The sequence below is a fragment of the Panthera onca genome, chromosome A3 (assembly GCF_046562875.1).
Source record: "Panthera onca isolate mPanOnc1 chromosome A3, mPanOnc1 haplotype 2, whole genome shotgun sequence".
NCBI lineage: Eukaryota > Metazoa > Chordata > Mammalia > Carnivora > Felidae > Panthera > Panthera onca.
This window is the reverse complement of record NC_138341.1, coordinates 98,629,414-98,650,145: the sequence shown is the minus strand read 5'-3', so window position 1 is coordinate 98,650,145 and position 20,732 is coordinate 98,629,414. Positions and strand designations below refer to the sequence as shown.

At 41.5% G+C, this 20,732-nt stretch overlaps 1 protein-coding gene across 6 annotated transcripts in view; it reads right to left on the bottom strand.

Annotated features, from left to right (window-relative positions):
• Positions 1–20,732, bottom strand: part of KIF16B (kinesin family member 16B) — a 289,905-nt gene that overhangs the window by 77,064 nt on the left and 192,109 nt on the right. For 3 of the 6 annotated variants that reach the window (XM_078444288.2, XM_078444289.2, XM_078444290.2), the window contains 4 exons: positions 17,965–18,117; positions 15,989–16,085; positions 14,944–14,994; positions 11,155–13,572 (listed from right to left, as the gene is read on the bottom strand). In XM_078444288.2, coding sequence (XP_078300414.2) covers positions 11,443–13,572; positions 14,944–14,994; positions 15,989–16,085; positions 17,965–18,117 — 2,431 coding nt within the window. In that variant the 3' untranslated portion in view covers positions 11,155–11,442. Of the gene's footprint in view, positions 1–11,154; positions 13,573–14,943; positions 14,995–15,988; positions 16,086–17,964; positions 18,118–20,732 lie in introns of those variants that run through there. The other 3 variants (XM_060611715.3, XM_060611717.3, XM_060611723.3) reach the window with 1 other exon arrangement.

The following is a 20,732-nucleotide window of genomic DNA, read 5'->3' as shown; positions in this document are numbered from 1 at the left end:
ACCAAGTATTTTCTTTAGGCTTTATTTGATTAATAATCAGCCTGGCTCTGACAAACATTTATGGTCTGGATGGTGGGAAGCCAGAGGGGTTTGAGAAAGAAGCATTATGAAAAAAATAAATCTTCAAAATGAGTTCTCTTGAGTATAAATGGATAGAAATCTCTGAACAATCCTTATCATTTGCGCTAACCTGGGGCTTTAGAAAACGTAAGAAAATATGTTTTTAAACCAGTAGCAGTAATAAAAGATTAATTACCGTAATCATAGTTAGCATTCATTGAATACTTACTATATACTAAGGACTGTGCTAAACAGTTCATTTAATGCATTTCTGCATCATTTCATTTAATCCTCACGATCTCCCTATGAGGTATTAATTGTTACTGAACCCTACTTACCAGGTGAGGGCCCAAAGTTTGCGAATTGAGATAATGTGACAAAGGCAGGTGGCAGAGCTAGGATTTGAACTCAGGCTAACCCAGTGCCCCATGATGCCTGCTGGCCCATCGCCATCACCATTTATACTGCCATCATGAAATTTTTGAATAACTTCACCTGAGATAAAGTCAGCAAATGAACATTTCAACCAACATACACAGAATTTAAGAAGATGGGAATGCCATGATTATGCAGTAAAATTCACTTATTTGACTAAAAAGAAACACTGAGTAATATGTGGTCCTGGATCCTTAGCCAGGTGTAATGTGGAGGGTCCAGCCTAGCTGTGTGGGAATGAAAGCTCAGATTTCTGGATGACAGACAGGTGTATAATTTGTCTTAGATTACTGCTTTTATCTAGCTGACCCCGTAAACATTTTGGCATGGTATGAAGTTACCAAAGCCTTTTAGAGCCTCTAATTTTTTCCCCGTGTGGCTGGTCACCCAAAACAAGAACTGTTAATTTTATGGCAATGGTACACCTACTTAGTTGTCTCTGATGTCAAAAGCCACCGTGGAAATTCTAAAAAAAAAAAAAAAAAAAAAAGAAAGAAAGAAAGAGAGAAAGAAAGAAAAAGAAAGAAAAGAGTTTCTCAATGTGCACATTGCCAAAGACCTTTCAGTTCACTGACAGTATGTTTCCAAATTACTGGAAAGATAGACATTTCCTGAAGCATGGAATATGTTTATCTCTTTGAAGGGTGAAAAGGAAGAGAAATAATTTAGTGGTTTTATTTATTTTCAAAAAGCACATCTACTGTTAAGAAATGTCTTTGACCTATGGCTATGTGTTAGCCATAAAGTTCGTACTCTACTGCCTAAGCCCTGAAATCTTCCATGCCATGCTCTTTAAAAAATATTTATTTATTTATTTTGAGAGTGAGAGAGAGAGAGAGAGAGAGAGCGAGCTCAAGGAAGGGAGGGGCAGAAAGAGAGGAAGAGGGAGGATCCAAAGCAGGCTCTGCTGTCAGTGCAGAGTCCAATGTGGGGCTCGAATCCGTGGACTATGAGATCATGACCTGAGCTGAAACCAAGAGTGAGACACTTAACTGACTGATTCACCCAGATGCCCCTTCTATGCCATGTTTCATAACTACATATATATATATATATATATATATATATATGTTACATACACATATATATGTTACATACATATATGTTACATACATATATATATATATTATTTTTTTTAATGTTTATTTACTTTTGAGAGAGAGTGTATGAGCAGGTGAGGGGCAGAGAGAGACACACACACAGAATCCAAAGCAGGCTCCAGGCTCTGAGCTGTCAGCACAGAGCCTGATATGGGGCTCAAACTCACAAAGTTGGCAGTTGGCAGCTGTGGGGGTTCTGGCAACTGATAATACTAGTTGGGAAACGAAGACCCACATGCTCTACCTTAGGAGGAACCTGGTCCTTCCTACCAGTTAGACCCAAAGGCCAATACCACAGTTCATTTGATGAGGAGCTCTCTCTATGCTAAGAGGCTAGAATTAGGAAAAGGAAGAAGGAAGAAAAGTAATTAAATGCACTAGGAACAGTATTATTATGTGTATTAGGGGGGTTTAAAAAGGTGTGGATAACAACATCAAGTGTAATACACTTGGTATTGAAACTCTACCATTAGGGGTATCCCTGAAGCAATCACTTGGGATTGCACGTGGGGTTCACCTCAAAGATTCAGAGAGGGGAAAGAGAAGACCCAGAATCAAATCCTAGCATTAGGTCTTGGTCTCAGTGTAACAGTCACCCACCCACCCTTTCTGCACCTCAGTCTCATGTCTATGGAAGTGGGCATGGTATTTAGCAAATCCCATCTATAGAGCAAAAACCCAACTGTGAACATGACAGTGTCCCACCCTGCAGGACTTCTGGTCAGAAGCAGACTGACAAGTAAATTCTAGGAGGATTTTAAAACTGTGACAGGGGTTTATAGCGGCATTATTTACAATTTACAATATGGAAGCAGCCCAAGTGTCCAACAATAGATGAATGGGTAAAGAAGATGTGGTATACACACACACACACACACACACACACACACACAATGGAATACTATTCGGCCACAAAAAAAGAATGAAATCTTGCCACTTGCAATGACATAATGACATAGATGGAGGTAGAATGTATTATGCCAAGCAAAGTAAATCAAAGAAAGACAAATACCATATGATTTTACTCATGTGGAATTTAAGAAACAAAATAAACAAGCAAAGGGAAAAAATAAGAGAGAGACAAAGCAACAAACAGATTCTCAACTACAGAGGACAAACTGATGGTTACCAAAGGGGAGACGGGTGGAGGGTAGGCTAAATAGATGATGGGGATTAAGGAGTGCACTTGTCATGATGAGCACCGGGTGTTATACGGAACTTGTTGAATTCCTATATTCTATACCTGAAGCGAATGTAATGCTGGATGTTAACTAGAATTAAAATAAAAACTTAAAAAAACAAAACACTTTGATGGGGGCACTGAGTGAGAAAAACAAGAATATACACATGGCTATCTAAAATGTCATGACTTTTGGGGCACCTGGGTGGCTCAGTCGGTTAAGTGTCCGACTTCGACTCAGGTCATGATCTCATGGTTCGTGAGTTCGAGCACCGTGTCAGGCTCTGTGCTGACAGCTCGGAGCCTGGAGCCTGCTTCAGATTCTGTGTCTCCTTCTCTCTCTGCCCCTCCCCTGCTCGCTCACTCTCTCTGCCTCTCAATAATTAATAAATGTTAAAAAATTTAAAAAATAATAAAAAATAAAATAAATAAATAAATAAAATGTCATGACTTTTACTGAGGAAGAGCTGCAGCCCAAATCACCCGTGTATATTATTAACCGAACAATGGAGGCTTCAACTTTCTAAATGCCTTTTCTTAGAGGCCCCCTTAGGATATACATCAAACATTGGTATCTTTTACTGAGCACCCACAAGGTACCATTCACGAGGTCCTGAGAATAGGTCCTGAGAATACAAAATAACTTCTACAAAGTCTCTGTAATTTCTAAGACCTTTAGTTTTTTCTCAACTGCATCAAATTTTGAACAAAGATTTGGTTTCTCCACTCCAGATGGATTACATTCTAAAGTTAGCCAACTTAGCTTTCTCCTTTTATAAGTCAACATTCAAAGTGGGATAAGACTGAAATTGATGGTCTGGTTACTACATAGCCATTTTAGGACTGGAAAGTTCTCTGTTTCTAACAATTTTATAATTGTGAAATAATCCCTAATGAAAGTTGCTTGGAGCTTGGGATTATACACCCTTTAAAGACAAAAACTCTTGCCTTTGATAATTTAACTGGGTATATGAAAGAAGTAGAGACCATTTATCTGAGAGGAACTGGATCCTGTAATGTTTATGTATCTCATCTAAATTTCGGACGGCCCCTTATATATCAGCACCTGCACGTATACCACAGAACACAGTTCTGAGCCACTGCCCCAACCGCAGGATCAGACAGCAAGTTCAGCCACATCTGGTGCTGAGAAGACTGATATTTCTCTCTTCATTATTTAGCATGCTAGGGGCTAGAAATATTACCAGAGTCCTCACTATCGCCCAGAGTCACAGTTTACTTCAATCTCAGATTTCAGAGTAACTCCATATTAACAAGTATAGAGAAATGTACAACTACGGAAATGGGTAACTGAAAAATAACTGCTAAGGATCTGAAGATGTTTGAGTCTTTATCTACAGATAGATGAACAGAGAGACAAATCTAAAGAGTATGTGTTTCTATCAAATCACTGCTGCAATGTGATTTTTAGAAACTATTTTTTGAAGTCAATTTCATGAGAAATGTAGAATTCTCAGAATACAGTGTGAAAGGTTCCTGACATTCCCCTAAACTATGTTTATGTTAGAGAGGAAGGAAAACTAACACACATGTTTCAGAAATTTATTTTTTATTTGAAAGTAGCTATGTTTTGAATATGTTGAGTTTTATACTAGACAAGTAAATGTGTGCTGTATCATGTTATATCCTATTATTTAAGGGAGCTTTTAAATTTCTATGGAGCTATTTATTTTGGAATCAGTCATGGTTTTTCTACATGTGGCAAAGAAGATGCTTAGACACGGAAGGGAAATTGGTCATACATCACAGGAGGAGGTAAAGAAACATGAAAGGCTGGATACACATCTTACAGCAGATCTGAATAAATACGCAGGACATTTCAAGGAACTTTAAATGCCTTGTGGAGTGGGTTCTGTTTAGAAATGAAAGGTCAAGGAAAAGTACATAATTAGTAACTTGGATTATACTCCTATACATAAGAAACATCTTTTAAAATAAAATGCAAAGAAATACTCTTCTGGTAGCTTTTAATGAAATAATGTCTTGTGTCAACAAATATGCTATTTTTCTGTTGTTGGGGAAACACTATAGTCGGGTCCTCAGCCAAAAAAAGCAGGCAGATCACAGACTATATTTTGAATATTCAGATTAGAATCTTCTCTTCCCACTAAGGCTGTCTCCTTCAAAAGGGACAAGTTAAGGAAATTAATAGGAAGTGGCATTAACATCCACTCAGATCAATGTCGACACTGCAGAGGGCACAGAATGGACCAATTCTACAGGGAGTCATCAACATTTCCCCTAAATACTCTAATTATGTACCAGATGGTTGAATTCAGTGTATGCTCTGACTAGGACAAGGTCAGACCTAAGGACTGCCGTCTGATCTCCTAGAGCCAAATATCCAAGGTTTTCTAAAATATAGGCAACCTGGGTTTTTATCAGCTTCGACAAAACTACCAATTCTCCCTTCTCTGTTCCCAGCATAGCACATATTTCTATTCCCTCCTTTTTTCCACCACACATGCCACATTGATAATTCTAATTAGAGCCATTTTATATCAAGGACTTCCTATGCCCAGGAGGTTTGAAAACAGAGGTCTGGGACAGAGGGAGGGCTAGGGGATCAGTTATATTTTCAAGTATTAGCCATGTTATCAGAAGCAGAGAATAAAGGTACCTTGTGTGAGCAAGTCCAAATTATGAATAAAGAGCCAAGACATGTTTATATTCATCTCTGGAAGGTGAAGCCTGCCTCTGTCATGAAGGGATCTTTTTTATTTTTCAAAACTTTTTTTTTTAACATTTATTCATTTTTGAGAATGAGAGAAACAGAGCATAAATGGAGGAGGGGCAGAGAGAGTGGGAGACACAGAATCCAAAGCAGGCTCCAGGCTCTGAGCTGTCAGCACAGAGCCCGACGCAGGGCTCGAACTCACAGACCACGAGATCATGACCTGAGCCGAAGTCAGATGCTCAACCGACTGAGCCACCCAGGCACCCCTGTCATGAAGGGATCTTGAGCTAATACCACATCATCTCTGAAGGCTAAGTACATAGAGCTGAACTGGAGTTTGCTAAGAGATGTAGCCACACATGCCACAGGTATCTCCTGACCATGTTGGTCAAGGTGAGGACTTAACACCACCAGGGCATGAAGAAACAGTGCTAACCTTATCTTAAAGTGAGTTAAAAAAACTTGCATGAGGAAACAGAAATAAAGGTTTTCAAATAAAGGAGTATTTCTTCAATTTTGATATATATCTTTAGGGATAAACTACCCAGAAAATGACAAGCCGTTGGACATAAATATTTGTGGAATATCTTATTTACTCTTAGTGGATTTAGGGTAAATCCAAAAGGATGGCTAACATTTCCTGATCCAGGATTCTTACCAGAATAGATGATTTCATCCATAGAGATCTGAGTTGATCAACGTTATTTCAAGATTTGGAAACACTGGGTATCTGATGAATGTTTTAACTTGAAATCATTAAGAACGTTACCATCTTTCTCTAGAGCACCAAAGACTAGCCCCTTTAATGGTCATTTTCTCGGGATAACTCATCATTAAATGGATGAAATTTTAAAAAGACTAAAGAATGGATCCAGTATAAGTGAGAACAGGGCAACAATTGCTAAGCAGTTCTTATACCAAACACAAACATTGGCAATTTGGGATGTTCAGGAGGGAAAATCAACTTTTCTCCTTTCCAATTCTACAGTGTCCATGATTAGCCACAAAAGGATCGCGCATCTTCACTCACTAATTCTTGCTGAGCCCTAGTTTTGGTTCAATCTGTGCTCGGTTCTAAGGCCCAAGAGAAATTAAATTTGGGAGGGAGGGGAAGATTCTTTCAGGTATCTGTAGAGCATATTGTTTGAACTTCAGGTAAAGCAGCGACATTGAGCATACAAGGTTATCTATACCATATTCGCATTATGACTTTACCTACGCTTCTCTTCTATAGGAGATAAAAATGCAGAGAGCAAAAAGGAGACATAAGGTTCATACAATGGAACAAGGGAATTGCAAAGAAATCTGCACGGGAATTTTGGGGGGAAAATATAACTCATAAAAAGAGAAATAATCTTCAATGTCTAGAAATTCCAATAAAAGAATTTACAAGTCAGAAAAGAATCAACTTCATAGTTCTTCCAAATATTTATCCCTAGTATAGTCATCCCCATGAGAAAAATAAATCAATAAAAAAATTTACCCAGACAATGTGACCAGGAACTGACTTTGGCATTGTGGAAAGAATAGATGTTCTGGACAAAGGTCTGGGTTTGATTCCAATTCTCAGTCAAGTGATCCTTTCTGAGTTAAATTCCCAAATATGAAGTGCAGATTGATGATAATTCCTCCATCCCAGGAGGATCACTGTGGGACTCAAAAGGAGCCATACATGGGAAAGAAGTTGGTACACTGTCAACCACAATGTAAGGGGGATTTGGATTGTTATCACTGGGATCCACTGCCATCTTTAGCACCAAAGATTTTAACCAGGTGTTAAATGGCAGGAGGACTGATTTACAACAGACTCTCTTTCCTTCTTACTAACTGAATCATTCAGTTCCATTCCTTATAAAGAAGGTCTTAAAAAATTACAACGGTGCAACCCTAGCAAGAGATTGGATGGTGGTGGTTTGGAAACAATGTTGGATAAGAAACAACAAAGGAACTGAAGGATGTTGGAGGTAAAAAAGGAAAATCAGAGAAGGTGAGAGAGATAATGGTCTTCTCTGAAGGGTCAGTCAGATTATAACACAGACTGTGGAACAGATTTGTTCTATTCTGTTACCCAAGAATGCGAATGATGGATGGGCCCTACAGATGTAGATTACAATAAAGATGATGATGGAAAGAATGGCCTAACAATGAGAACAGTTCCACTGAATAAACTGCTGTGAGGTAGAGAGTGAGCAGTCCTGGAGGTGTCAAGAAAGGACTAAATTGGAAAGCCAGTTGAACTAAGTAACTTCAATGGTCCTATGACATATGTTCTTCCCAGTACCTGAATACTTCCATTAGGGAGAAGTCCTACAAGCTTTATCTGAATTTTATTTTAAATAGAGCCTTAGGACCTTGACATAATATATCCATGCAGACTGAACTATTGGTCCCAATTTTTCTTTTCCCTGCAGCAGCATATATCCAGTCTTGCCATGGCTTCTTGGTGGATCGAGTGTTCCTTGCCCCTGGACTTTGGACTTGGTTGCATGACTTGTGTTGGCCAGTGGGACACTGGCAGACATGATGCATCAGCATCTTCTGTGCTTCTGTCATCATTATTATGGCCACTGACCCTTCAGCACAGACCTCAAAATGAGACATCAGGAGTAGACCAACACTATCTAAACTTCAGATGATCCATAGCCTACAAGTAGAGCCACCTCAACCTACTTACAACCATCAGTAAGAAATAAAAGCTTTTTATTTTTTTATGGGTTGTTTGTTACCCAGCAAGAGCTGACTGATATAATACCTATCACAAAAGATATCTTAAATAATGAATCAGAATTGTCTAACATGCAAATTAAGAAAATTAACAAAATAACCTCACTAGACACTGGCCTAGCCAGTAAGACTGCTTGACCTTCAAAGAAGCATTAATAAAAGTGCTCTAATCTATCATTCAAAACTTGAAATCATGTAGGAAAAAGAATGTAAATAAAAATTACTGTAATTATTACTTGGGAAGCATAAGTATTCTCTCCAAGGGATGCACTTACATTTTTTAAGTAATGAGAAAGGGAAGACAAACTGTTTTGAAATGTTCTTCAACAAAGGCTGAATAAATTCACCCTGCCAACCACAATTCTGTAAAACAGGCAGCTGTGAACAAAATGGATTTTAATCAAATTCAGATGAAATCAGTATTTCGAAGTACTCAAAGAGGTATTGTCTAGAATGCATTAACAAGTTCCACAATGTAAATGTTTAGGCCTATGCTACAACAATGAAAATGCCACAGAACAAAGTATGTATGAACCTTTTTTTTTTTTTTTTCTTGATGCAAGAACTCATTACAACTGAGACGATCCCCCGTTAGGCTGAGTATGGAGATGCTCACACTTGCTCCCTATAGTAGCATCACAGGTCCAGAACTCCTAAAGAATGAGCCAGTGGAGACAGAGGGAGGCCTGCAGGATTAAAGCCACAGTGGATAATGGCACAAACACTACTCCCCTGGCCTCTACAGGGACAACCTAAGGTATGACAACCTTACTACTTACTTCATGGATAGTAAATCAAATTCTCATATCAGGGAACATACTTGATCTCAAGATAAAAAGTATGCTTAGGTGAGAGAAGAGACATGTAAAATTTGAATTGCCAGAGGCCTCTTCTATTATGTGGTGAGACCTGAATGTAATCCTCATTGTGGCCTACCTGGGTCATAAGCAGACGGAAGATGTTATAATGAATAATAGGACGTTTATGCAATGCTTGTATTTGCTGCATGCTCCATCTACGAACAATATTAAAGACCATAATTTATAACATAGAATTATGTTTTTTTAAATCTATGAAGACAAGCAAGTCTGTCTAATATTTTTCATTCTTTGTTAAAGTTCTCATGCTGCTTATGTACTGTTTCCCTCCCAACTCTACTGTCCCTCTGCTAACATCTCAAAGTTCATTCCCTCTGTTCTTCATGATCATTAGTTCTGTTCTTCTTATTAAGGATACTTAAGAAACTAATCAATGGGGCAATTTTTAAGAAAGTATTTTCTGAAAAAAGCAAAAAAAAGGGGGAAGTTATGTGAAAATTATTGATAAGATATTAGAAGGCTACCATGGTTCATTTAAGAAATTCCTTCCACAGTAGATCTTCCGGCCAAAAACATGACAAGCTAACTAATTTTAATGATATCCTCATCAGAGACTCAAAACCCTTCATGTATAAGGCAACAGGGTGTGTATGTGTGCATGGGGGGAAGGGTGGAAGTGACAAAAACAAGCTCCACCTAAAAACATCTGAACCCTATTGCCTCAAAAAGTCAAAAAGCCTCTACATGGTTATTGCAGATAAGACAGCAGCCACCGGTGTGTAAATCCTAACACACTTGCCAGTTTCCTGCCCTTTCCTGTTTACTGCCCCACACCTGGGGAGAGGAAAATCAATGATGAAGCACAGAACACATTAAGTAGCTTGTTAGTTCTGAGGGGGAAAGAAGGAAAGTCTGTACTTTGTAGCCAAAGGGAGCCGGTGAGTTTCTGGGTTAAGCTTTGACACTGCCCCTATCAGTGATCAGGAGTAGAAATGAAGAGAGGGCTACGGCACTTATATTGTACATCATCCAAAGGTCTGGCTAGAACAGAAGAATGACCCCTCCGTGCCAAGGCTAATATAAATGGCTTCGTGGAATCGCTGATTTGCTCAACTGCCTGCAACATTCAATGAGTAGCTACCATGAGCTCATCATGATCCCGGCTAGAAGTGGAAGAGAGAGGATGGAGCAGTGAAGAATCCACCTCCTTCCTTCTAAGACTCTGGAATTTAGTAGAACATACACATCCAAGAAACAGGAGAACACTGGCTGTGAAACCTAGGACCCGATGAAATAGCTAATAAATATAAGACACGTAACGCAATTCCTCATAGGAATGTTGAACAGAGATGGATAAAAAAGAAAGGGTCACTCGGAGGAGAGAGAGCTTCTGAAGAGCCCAGTTTCAAGCCTCTCACAGAGGAGGAGGGCAGCTGAGTACCGGATCATACTTTGTGAAGAGAGACATACCTGAGGCTGCCATGGGCATGACTCATCTCAGAAGGGAGGCCAGCGGACCAGCTCGGGCCAGCAGAACACGCTGGTCAGTGGCTGTGAGTGATGATGTGTTAGGTGGGAGGCGGAGAGGGAGGGCGGCCAGAGGAAAGAGCCGAATGCCTTCTGAGGTGACCCTGCAGCTGATAAGATTGCTTACAGAAGCCGTTAGAAAAAGTCAGACTTGAAGATGAAGAGTCTTTCCAGGACAGAAATATAAAAGCTCGGAGAAAGTCCTGGCATGTGGGGGGGCATGTGGCATAGGGGGAAGGGTAGTCAAAACTAAACCAACAAGTAAGGAGTTGAAAGCACATAGGTTGGAAAGCAATAGTCAAAAAGTCTGAAAGGAGGAAGGAAAAGGCAATTAACTGAGGAAGAAGACACCGCAGGGCATGTGGTGCTGTCTCCATTCCATGTATTATAGTGAGAGGAGGGTATTTTAAATCCCTGGGTCCTTCCAGGAAGCTTGATGCATTACTAATGTGCTCTGCTACAGAGCTGTCCTAATCATGGCTAAAACGGAGGATGTCAGTGAAGGTCACTGCCAACCGGGCACTTTTTCAAGCAGCACAAATTAGCCTGCCGGAATCCAGCAGACACAGACAGATTCCAAGCCACCCTACTAGAAGTCGACATGAAGCCAAAAACAATCAGAAATGCTTTAATCACCTAACAAATAATGAGGCAGACCCAAATTTACAAGGCTGAGGTTCAAGAAAAGGAAGCAGGGTGGTGATAAAGATATTTTATCAGTGCTCTGCTACCCCCGCCTTTTTTTTTAATTGTACATACTTAACATATTTACATTTTCAATTTTAGAGGTCTGTATTTTTCTAGTGTCAAATCAGTTAGCTACACAGAGCCTTTCCGGGTCTTTGACTATTCTCATAATGTTCATTTTATTAAAAATCTCAAAAAATATGCCAAGTATTTTTATAAGTTTCCTCCTGAGAGCCTTGTCAAGTGTGCGATGAGCCACAGAGCCTCATCCTGAGAGCTGAGGGTCAGTTTCCAGACCTCGGGTGCCACGTTCTGACTGCCCTCAGGGCACGGCATGCCAGGGAACAAATGGACGTTCTGGGCTCCTTCAAAGTGCTCAGCTGGGCTATTTCTTGAATCTGATGGGAGTCTGAGTTTTTCTGGGAAGACAAGTTGGACGGTTGACAAGGTTTCCTTCTCTGGAACAACGACATACCTGAATTCGCTTAAAGCACGACATCTGGTCACATCAAAATGTGCTCGTGGAGAAGGTGTGTTTAGAGACTGAGTGTGGGGATAGAAAACTCGATCTTCCCTCAAAAGGGCAATGTGGGTGTTCAGAAGGACTAACGACTGGAGGTTGTCTTGGCCGGGGTCACCCTCGACTCTGACTGTCGTGTAGAGCAGTAACTGTACCTCTGCCAGAGAGGGGATGTTGACTTCCATATTTCCATGAAGAAAGTAAATCATGTCAACCAAGGTATCCTGGAATCTGGATGATAACCGAACACCGTCTGCCAAAACTAAATCAGGGATTTCTGCTTTCCAGTCAAGAGAAAGCTGAACCAGATCTTGTTGGAACAAAGGGTGATTAGTGCGGACAGCAGCATCAAACTCGGGCATCAGGACACACAGGAGGTCACCGCAAATCTGTTGACAGAGGGTTTTGCTGTAACTAAATACGGTGAGCAGGAGACTCTCTGCAGAGCCCAAGAGTCTAATGCTCTGCCCACCAAAGCCGACTTGGATTTCCTCTAGTCCAGAGAGAGGCAGAGCATGAAAAATGCACATTGAGGCTGAAGGGTTATCTGACAGAACCAAAGCATATAGCATGGAATGAAGCAGAAGCAAACATGCTGGCTGAGGGTCAGGTTCTGTGCAGTTAGCAACAGCAAGCCAGTAAACACCTTTGACTTCCTTTATGTCGCCTGAGAGTTCTGGTATGGAACAAGCCACGTGCTCAAGAAAGTCTTTTAGAGGCTGCTCCTGAAGTTTCAGCATCTGGGCTGGAAATCGCAAAAGAGTCTGCTTAAATGCGGGTCTCCTTCTAGAATCTTCAGATTCTAGGTGCAGCACTGAGCTTGCGGAGGAGTCTGGGGATCCTGCAGCAGCAGAGGCAGCAGTGAGGCCTGGTGCTCTGAAAGGCATGGTGCCCTCTGCTGGCCTGGCGGCTCCTGCCTCTTCAGGATCGCTGCTGCCAGCCTGAGCTTCTCTGGGGAAAGAATAAGGCTCTGATGACGCCTGCTGTGACTTCAGGGGCGTGTCCAGGGGAAAGTGTTTCAGAAATGGTAGTCTTCTGATAAATGTCATCACATGGGAGGTGAGCCCCCTGGGGTCACACAGGTTCCCTATATGCCCGGCTTGGCGGATCACCTCTGTGCCAGCCTGTAGCAGGTGACTGCTGGTATCTTTATAAAGGTCTGCCAGCCTGTGGTAAAAACAGCCCAACCCGCTGTTTCCTTCTGTCCTGATATTTATCAGGGACTGTGGAGAGTTAGCTTTTTTAGCATCTAACTCTCTCTCGACTTGCTGCTCACCACAAAACTTCCCGGCGGGTGCATGCTGAGGAACGCTGTGGGAGGCACCCTCCTCACCAGAAACCGTTTCAGAGAGGACCAAGCAGAGTAACTTGCTTTGCCTGGTCTGCTTGCTTCCATTATGTAGAGGCACTTCTTGGGACAAATCTTGCAGCAAAGTCCAGCTGGACTCGATTCCCAAGTTGTGTTTATCTTTACGAGTCATCAGATCACTGAGATGTTCGGACCGATGCTGATGTTTTGTGTCACTGGTGTTACTTTCGTTAAGAAATGTGATTTCAGGTAGACTGAAACGTTTTGGTTGGAAACAGCCTGCACACTCAGGATGACCGTATCCACGATCACTGTTCTGCCACACCTTGTGTACGGAGGACCGATGTCTTCGCTGGTGGGCTCTCTCGCACGATGCTGAGGAGGGAGCAGGAGACGCCGAGATGCTCTGTGTCGTGGGAGGACCCGGATGGTTGTTCCGATCCACCTCCCTCCCCTCTTCTCTGCCGGAAGGGCCAGTGACATCTCTGGGCAGCAGCGGGGCAAGATACCTTTTCTGTTCAAGATGTCAAAAACAGTTGAAATGGGGGTTGGAAGCACCTTTTGCAAATCTTTTTGCACATGAAGATTCCTGCAGTCATTGGTTTCATTGTGTAGATTAATGCAGAGGTTAAATCGAAAGCCTAAGCTATTCATATTGATTGATACATGATTTAAGAATGGATGATCTGATTCACACACAGGACATCAATTTCCATATTATTTATCTTACAAATTGCCAAGTGTTTGAAAGAAATATGTTGTGCGGGATTGATCCACAGTATCCACTTCTTGGTCTAATATTTCAATTGCTCCAAAATAAATCCTAAGATCTTTGACTCAATTTGCGAAAGGTCAGATTTAGTTGTGAAAATAAGTCCATGACTGTATGTCCAAAATGTAAAAGCAATCAGGGCACACTTAATGAAAATCAGATGACAGGGCCAAAAGGAAATTGACAAGTATTTCAACCTCAGTCATATTTCTCTTGCCTCTTGGTTCACTTCGTGGGAATCTTTAATTATACCTGCCCTGGTTAGACTGCTGTGACCAGAGCTACGAACCAGCACTGTGAAAGGCTTCCCCGCTACAGGCCAGGCACAGTGGACACAAAGAAATAACAGGCAACGTCCTACACTTCACAAGGTTATCTGCTAGAGAGAAGGATGTCTAGAGGAAGACAATGTCATTACTGGACCACCGGGGTGGAGGCGTGGCAGTGGCCAAAATCAGCTAAGCCTCCTGTGGGGCACCCAGCCCTTCACCTCTTGTTCTCTGTTCTGTAATATATGGGCGCCATCTGTAAGACTTCTACCACCTAGTTTTGTTTTGTTTGTTTTTGTTTTGTTTTGTTTTTTAATTTAGGAATGTATGGGAAGGACAGGTCCCTCAGTGGAAGAAAATACTACAAGTAAAACCTTACAAATCGTATGCCCAAATAAACCTTGGTTTGACAATCCACCAGAGAAATAAGCTAATCAACCGAGAGTATGTCCTTTGTACTACTGCCAACTCACAGTCCATAAAATGAGCAGGGTTTTTAAAACATTGAGAAGTGTTCAGTTTCATTTCCAAACCCCATATCTGATTCTGATTATATAATTTGCCTTTTAAATGCAGACCAGGAGAAAGGATACTGTTACAAATGAAAAACTGGGCAAGGAGCCTCCACCACAGTTACATGCCATTCAAATAAAGTCCAAGCAGTTTTCAACCTGCAGGATTCCGTTTAATTTTAAGTCCATATAATAGCTTGCCTTCCCTATTAGCCATTAATCTCACTGGGACTTCAAAATTCTAATTACACAACCAAACATTAAGAAAATTTAATCACACAAGCATGCCATAATTTAAGGCGACCTTATCAATCTGAAAAATCATTACCTACCTCATATTTTAGCTTACGTTGAATGGTGCCATTGTGGAGTTTCTCATTATCCTGATAAGAAAATAAAAAGCCCTCTATATTAAATTATAGCTTGTTCATAGAGGGAAAAGAAACTGATTTGATTAGAAATATTTATGGGAACAAAATTCTAAAGAAACATACTTGCTCAACAATGACATCCCTTCTATAGAATTTATATTCCCAAGGTAAGTATGACTCTATCGCTCTATCTGCCTGTAAGGGAACTGAAGCATCTATTCCTAATCTTAAAATTCTAAGAATAATATGAACATATTAAATAAAATTCAATAAATTAAATAAATGAAATAAAACTTCCTTAGGACCCTTATTAACTTGAGGAATAGGAATGAAATGTTTCTATTTTGATAAAAATCAACATCGCAAATACGTATCTTCTCAAAAGCAAAATTATATATCTACTCAGGATAATTTATCAAGCAAAATTAAATACTTAAGGAAATTGGTTGTATTTTTTGGAGAAAACGGAAAAATGTTACATGTAGAATCTTTATAAGTCAAAGTAAATAAAGCATTTTAGTAGACTCTATATTCAGTTAAGAATTCCCCCAGAAGTACAAAATTCTTAAATAAACAAAGTTTCTCTTGAACCAATACTATTTATAACATGTTAAGCTCCACCCAAGCTATATTTAATTTTTAGAGAACATTCTGCATCTCAGTTTTCTCACTGAGAAACAATAATAAGGGGGCCCATCACCACTACCTCCACCAACTTATGGAGAGGTCACCTTGAAAACTAATGATGGGGTGCATGGGTGGCTCAGTCGGTTAAGCATCCGACTTTGGCTTGGGTCATGATCTCATGAGTTCGAGCCCAGCGTTGGGCTCTGTGTTGATACCTCAGAGCCTAGAGCCTGCTTCAGATTCTCTGTCTCCCTCTCTCTCTGTCCCTCCCCAACTCATGCTCTGTCTCTGTCTCTCAAATACAAATAAACATTAAAAAAAAAAAAACAAACTTAAAAAAATAAAACAAATGACTGATGGCTTGGCTCCCTCAGCTCACCCTCGCCACATCTGCAGATGCACTGCTATCCTCGTCAATCACGCGATGCAAGTCCTGAAGTCGTCGTTGGACTTCTTCTTCAATGTAAGCACTGATCCTGCAAACAACAGAGATGGGGGAGGTGGCACTTAAAGATTTCTAACCACAGAGGGCATCTGAGACCCTCAGTTTACTACGCCCTTCAAAAAGAGGTGCTCTCTCATTCTAAACATCAAACATAACAACTCGGGACCTTGACCATTTTTCTACTTTCTAAGAAATGCAGTGCCATGTGTTCATGATCTGGGTTTTCTCCAAACAAGAGAGAAGTGGACTAATAACAGAATCTTGAGAATACAAGGGAGACGACATGATCCCATCCACATCTCTCCTGGCTCTCCTTGGTGGAACCCCTGCAACAGGAGAATCGCAGATGCTGGCTTCAGAAGGCTCCACGGCCTCAGACCAGACTCTGAAAACCCACACTTCATTCACCAAGCCTCAGTTTCTTCACATGGAAAATTGTGAGTGTTATTTCTCATATCATAAAGTCATTTAAGAGGATTAAAGGGGAGGGGGAGAGTGGGCACAATCTCTATGAATCTTCACTATTCCAAGGGAACAATGGCTTGAATTGTTTCTGCTCCATCGTGTCTCTCCATAGGCACCTGGCTGTGAGAAACCACATTTTAAAGGCCCCTCTACCTTTCAAACTGCCTGGCATGTGGCCAAGACAGTGGAAGCAAGAAACAGTTGATGATTGAGGCAGTTGTCAACTAAATATATGGTACCCTAGAGAATGGAGGTGAACGTGTATGAAGTACAACCATCCACCCAGAGAAACCAGGAAGAGCGAAGAATTTTAGTTCCAGCTAAAATCTTTCTAGTGGCTCAGACTGCCCACATGGAAGGCTTGCTTAGCTCCAGACTCTCCCTCCCCCATACAGACACCGATTAGATGGATTATTTAAAATTAACTGTTTTGCATGTTTATTTCTTAGCACACTAAAAAATAATCTGGTTTCATCTTTCTAAGCACATGTGCACTCCTAGAAACATCTCGGTACTATGAACCATGCCTTGATGATTTCCTGAAATGTTAGGCAAAGAGATTAATATTTTAAGTAAAAGAGCACAGAAGAATGGATAATAAAATGCAGTAGTTACCTTTCAATACTGAAAGAAAAATCGTGTGCAGCTGACCCAGAGCCAAGGGCACTTACAAATGAATTACTTCTCTGGACCTTTTACTTAGAGTTTAAACTAGCCCCACTGAAGATGCAGACCTTTTAAGGGGCCACAGAGGCTCATACCATTCTTAATACATTTTGATATCCAAATACATGTCACCTACTGCCCAGGGCTCATGACCGCCCAATTTGAAATCTCCCCAAGACACAGCTGGAGTTGACGAAAATAATCCACTTTCTTATAGGCAAAGAATGATTAAGTCAACTTATCTGAAAGCTCTAAGTCACAGAGCAATTTACAATACCACTCAAGTTGAAAACCATTTTACTATAGTAACATCAGGTATATATGCTATTCATGACCATTCCAAATATACTGGTACAGTTTTTGTAACAGACTTCATCTATTTGTAATTAATGACTTCATAAATTAACTGTCAGCACAAGGTCCTTCTTCTTGGTATGGTTCAATTAACTCTACTTCTTTGCTCTTCTCAGCCTGGCCTTGGTTCACTCCTTTCTAGATGACGTGGTTTCCCTGGACCTTCCAATTCTACCTTCTCACACAACACTACTCTAAAATGCCTTGGATTTGGGTGGCCAGTCCTCAGATCTTTGGTTCCCTTCAAATGATACCTCTCCCCCCAGGCAATAAATTTATGGAGACAAAGTATACATATCTCAGAGACACCTATCACTAGTCACCTCTGATAGATCCCTTCACATGCACACTGGACAATACAAGGTACAGTGAGTCATTAAACCACATGGCAAATATAAGTTTGGCATCAGTTTAATGTCCAGTACCTGGCATCCATTAGAGGGACCAGGTGAGATTTTTCAGCACTGGATGGCAAGCTGGAAGAAGGAAGCTTCCCCTCCATGGTCCCACGATGCCCCTTTTCAACACCATCAACCTCACAGATCTTCTGCTTCAACTGCTGGATTTCATGCTCTAATCTACAGAGATGGGAGTTACATGAATTCATTCATGAACAGTATTTCCGGAGCATCTTCACTGGGTGAGACATTGTTCTTGAAACCATGGGGGATCTAGACACTTTTTGCAAAGAGCTTTACCTTCTAGTAGTAAAAGTGCCACATATGCATCAGACAAGGTATAAGGGGATAACGAGCCATGAGAAGGATTCAGAACAATGCTGCAGGTGTTCAAAAGTTGGAGAGAGTTTAATTATCAAGGGCAAAGATATTCCCACGGTGCTGAGCCAATCCTCTGAGGTAGATGTACAGGATTCTGAGCCCCCTACCCCTGCCTCAACAAAACAGTTGGTCTTTGACCACATATGGGGATCCCCCTACATACCTCTGTTTGACAAAAGAGATCTATGCTTTAAAGAATTTTTAACCACCACCAACCCAAGGAGGATCTGCATGGTCAAGGCAGTTCTAAGTTGAATCTTCAGAGGCCCGTAGGAATTTGGGCATTTGGAGATGAGGGTTAAGGGCTCTCCAGGTACAAAAAGCAATATGAACAAAGGCCTAAGTCACAAAAACTAGGAATCCACTTTGGCTAAGGCAGAGGGTGTGGGAAAGGGAAACAGGAGAGAGACCTAGGAAGGCAAGGTGGGTATCTTGAGAAATTAAACCACTGTAGAAACAAACACTTATTTCCAATGATAAATGATACATCCAATATGAGGTCAAGTGTGTGTAAGCTCATTCTCCTGCTGGCCCGGGTATGCTTGGATCCAGGGCCAGGAGGCTAGAGGGCCAAGCTTGCCAGTAAATTTGGCCCAGGAAACATAGGCGCTACAGCTCCCTCACTGTGTGAACTAAGGCGAGTTAATGAAATCTGGGCCTCAATTTTTTCATACGCCAATCTGAAGAGTCAACTAGTCTAAATTCCTTCAGTCCCAAACTTCAAGGATTCTAGCTTCAGATGCTGGCACAGCATGATCCTACCAGCTCTCTGGTGTTACCAACAGCAATTTGATGGACCTACATGAAAGCCAAGTTCTCAACTCGCAGGGATGTGATTACAACGTCACCAGGGTCAGCACTCATGGGTTCCATGGAGGTAATGCCCAGCCTAACTCAGCCATTCATCTGTCTGCTGATGAGCAAGTACTTACTAAGCATCAACTTCCACAGCATGTAGTCTTTTCAAAGGAGGAAGAAAAATGCATAAACATTGACATCAGGGGCCAGTTGGTGGGCCAAGAACAAGGGAACAATATTAATACAAAGTCTTAGAGATGGTAAGGAAAACGAGCCAGATATAAGCAAGTAACTGCCAACATTTATAGTTAAGATGACATGTACCAGAGTCAGTCAAAGACATCTTTCAGGAGTGGGGCAGTGGAAAAGATACCACAGAGCAAAGGGGTTGTTGGCATGGGGTCCTGAAGCCCCAACAGGATTTCTATGGGTGGCAAGGGAAGCAGGGCGTCCCAGGAAAGGATTGTAGCACATATGAAGACAAGAGGACGAAGTGGCTCAGAGTGGGCTGGTGAGTAGACCTGCCACTTTCTAACTGCGTGACACTTGTCCCCAATGACTATATAACCACTGGGTGGAAAAGATGGCAGAGAATGGATTAAATCTTGCTCATAAGGAAGCCAACAAGGAAAGCCAAGTTCAGTGCACTGTTGTCTAAGCTAGTTCTACTTGAATTTAAAATTTCACACTTGTGGGATTTCACAAGCGGCCGACTCAGGCCGCACGGCAGGCCCTGGCTTAGCTGTGAGAACCCAGAGAGATAATAACACACAAAACCAACACCCACAGAAAGCTGCAGTAGCATCACAGCCAGAGCAAAGAGCTCAGAATTTGTTGGCCTGAATTAGGTCTTAGCAAAGTCTACTCCATCAAAACACATGAAGCCAAAAGCATCCTTTGTGTGGCTTCTGGAGGAACGCTGACATCAGGAAATCACTTCCCTGGAAATCACAATACTGTATCTGCTATAATAGAGTATTAATACTAATGGCCAGGGAGTGAAGCTGGTTGACAAAAGCCAGGGACATCAAGCTAAAAGCCCACGTGGCATTCTCACTGCACACTGCAGGATATAAATTGAGAGCGTGCCCTCCACTACTTTAAATTTCCTGGGGCTGGAGCTTTGTCCGGCAATTTCATTTACATAACATACCTGCAATCATTTTCTTAAAACTCCAACCTATTTCTCCGAAGTAATAGCATTATGGTTTTTGATTGTTATTTCTTGCTGTTTTGCCAGAGGGAATTACCAGAGAGCAAAGGTAAATAGAACCCACAGTATAAGCAGATCATTTGAAAGGGAGGTTGTCCCAACCTGTTCAGGCAAGATGATGGAGAGAGGCTCCAGCCTCAGGTCTTGCTTTGTCGTTAGTATGGATCCTTGGCGTCTGCCAATATCAAGCTGGGCTCCTACAAGCCAGCCGACTGGGCTTCGGTTGCAGCCCCTCTGGAGGCGCTGTGGGTGCCTGGAATGCTGGAGAGGGGGCAGCGGTCCAGGCCCTCCAACCTGGGCTTCAGGTAAGATCTCAACCGACCAAGGGGTCTGGAGCTAAAGAAAATGCACAGGCCCCTGGTCTCCTCCGCCCTCTTGTAAGAGGACACACTGAGGCCCAAAG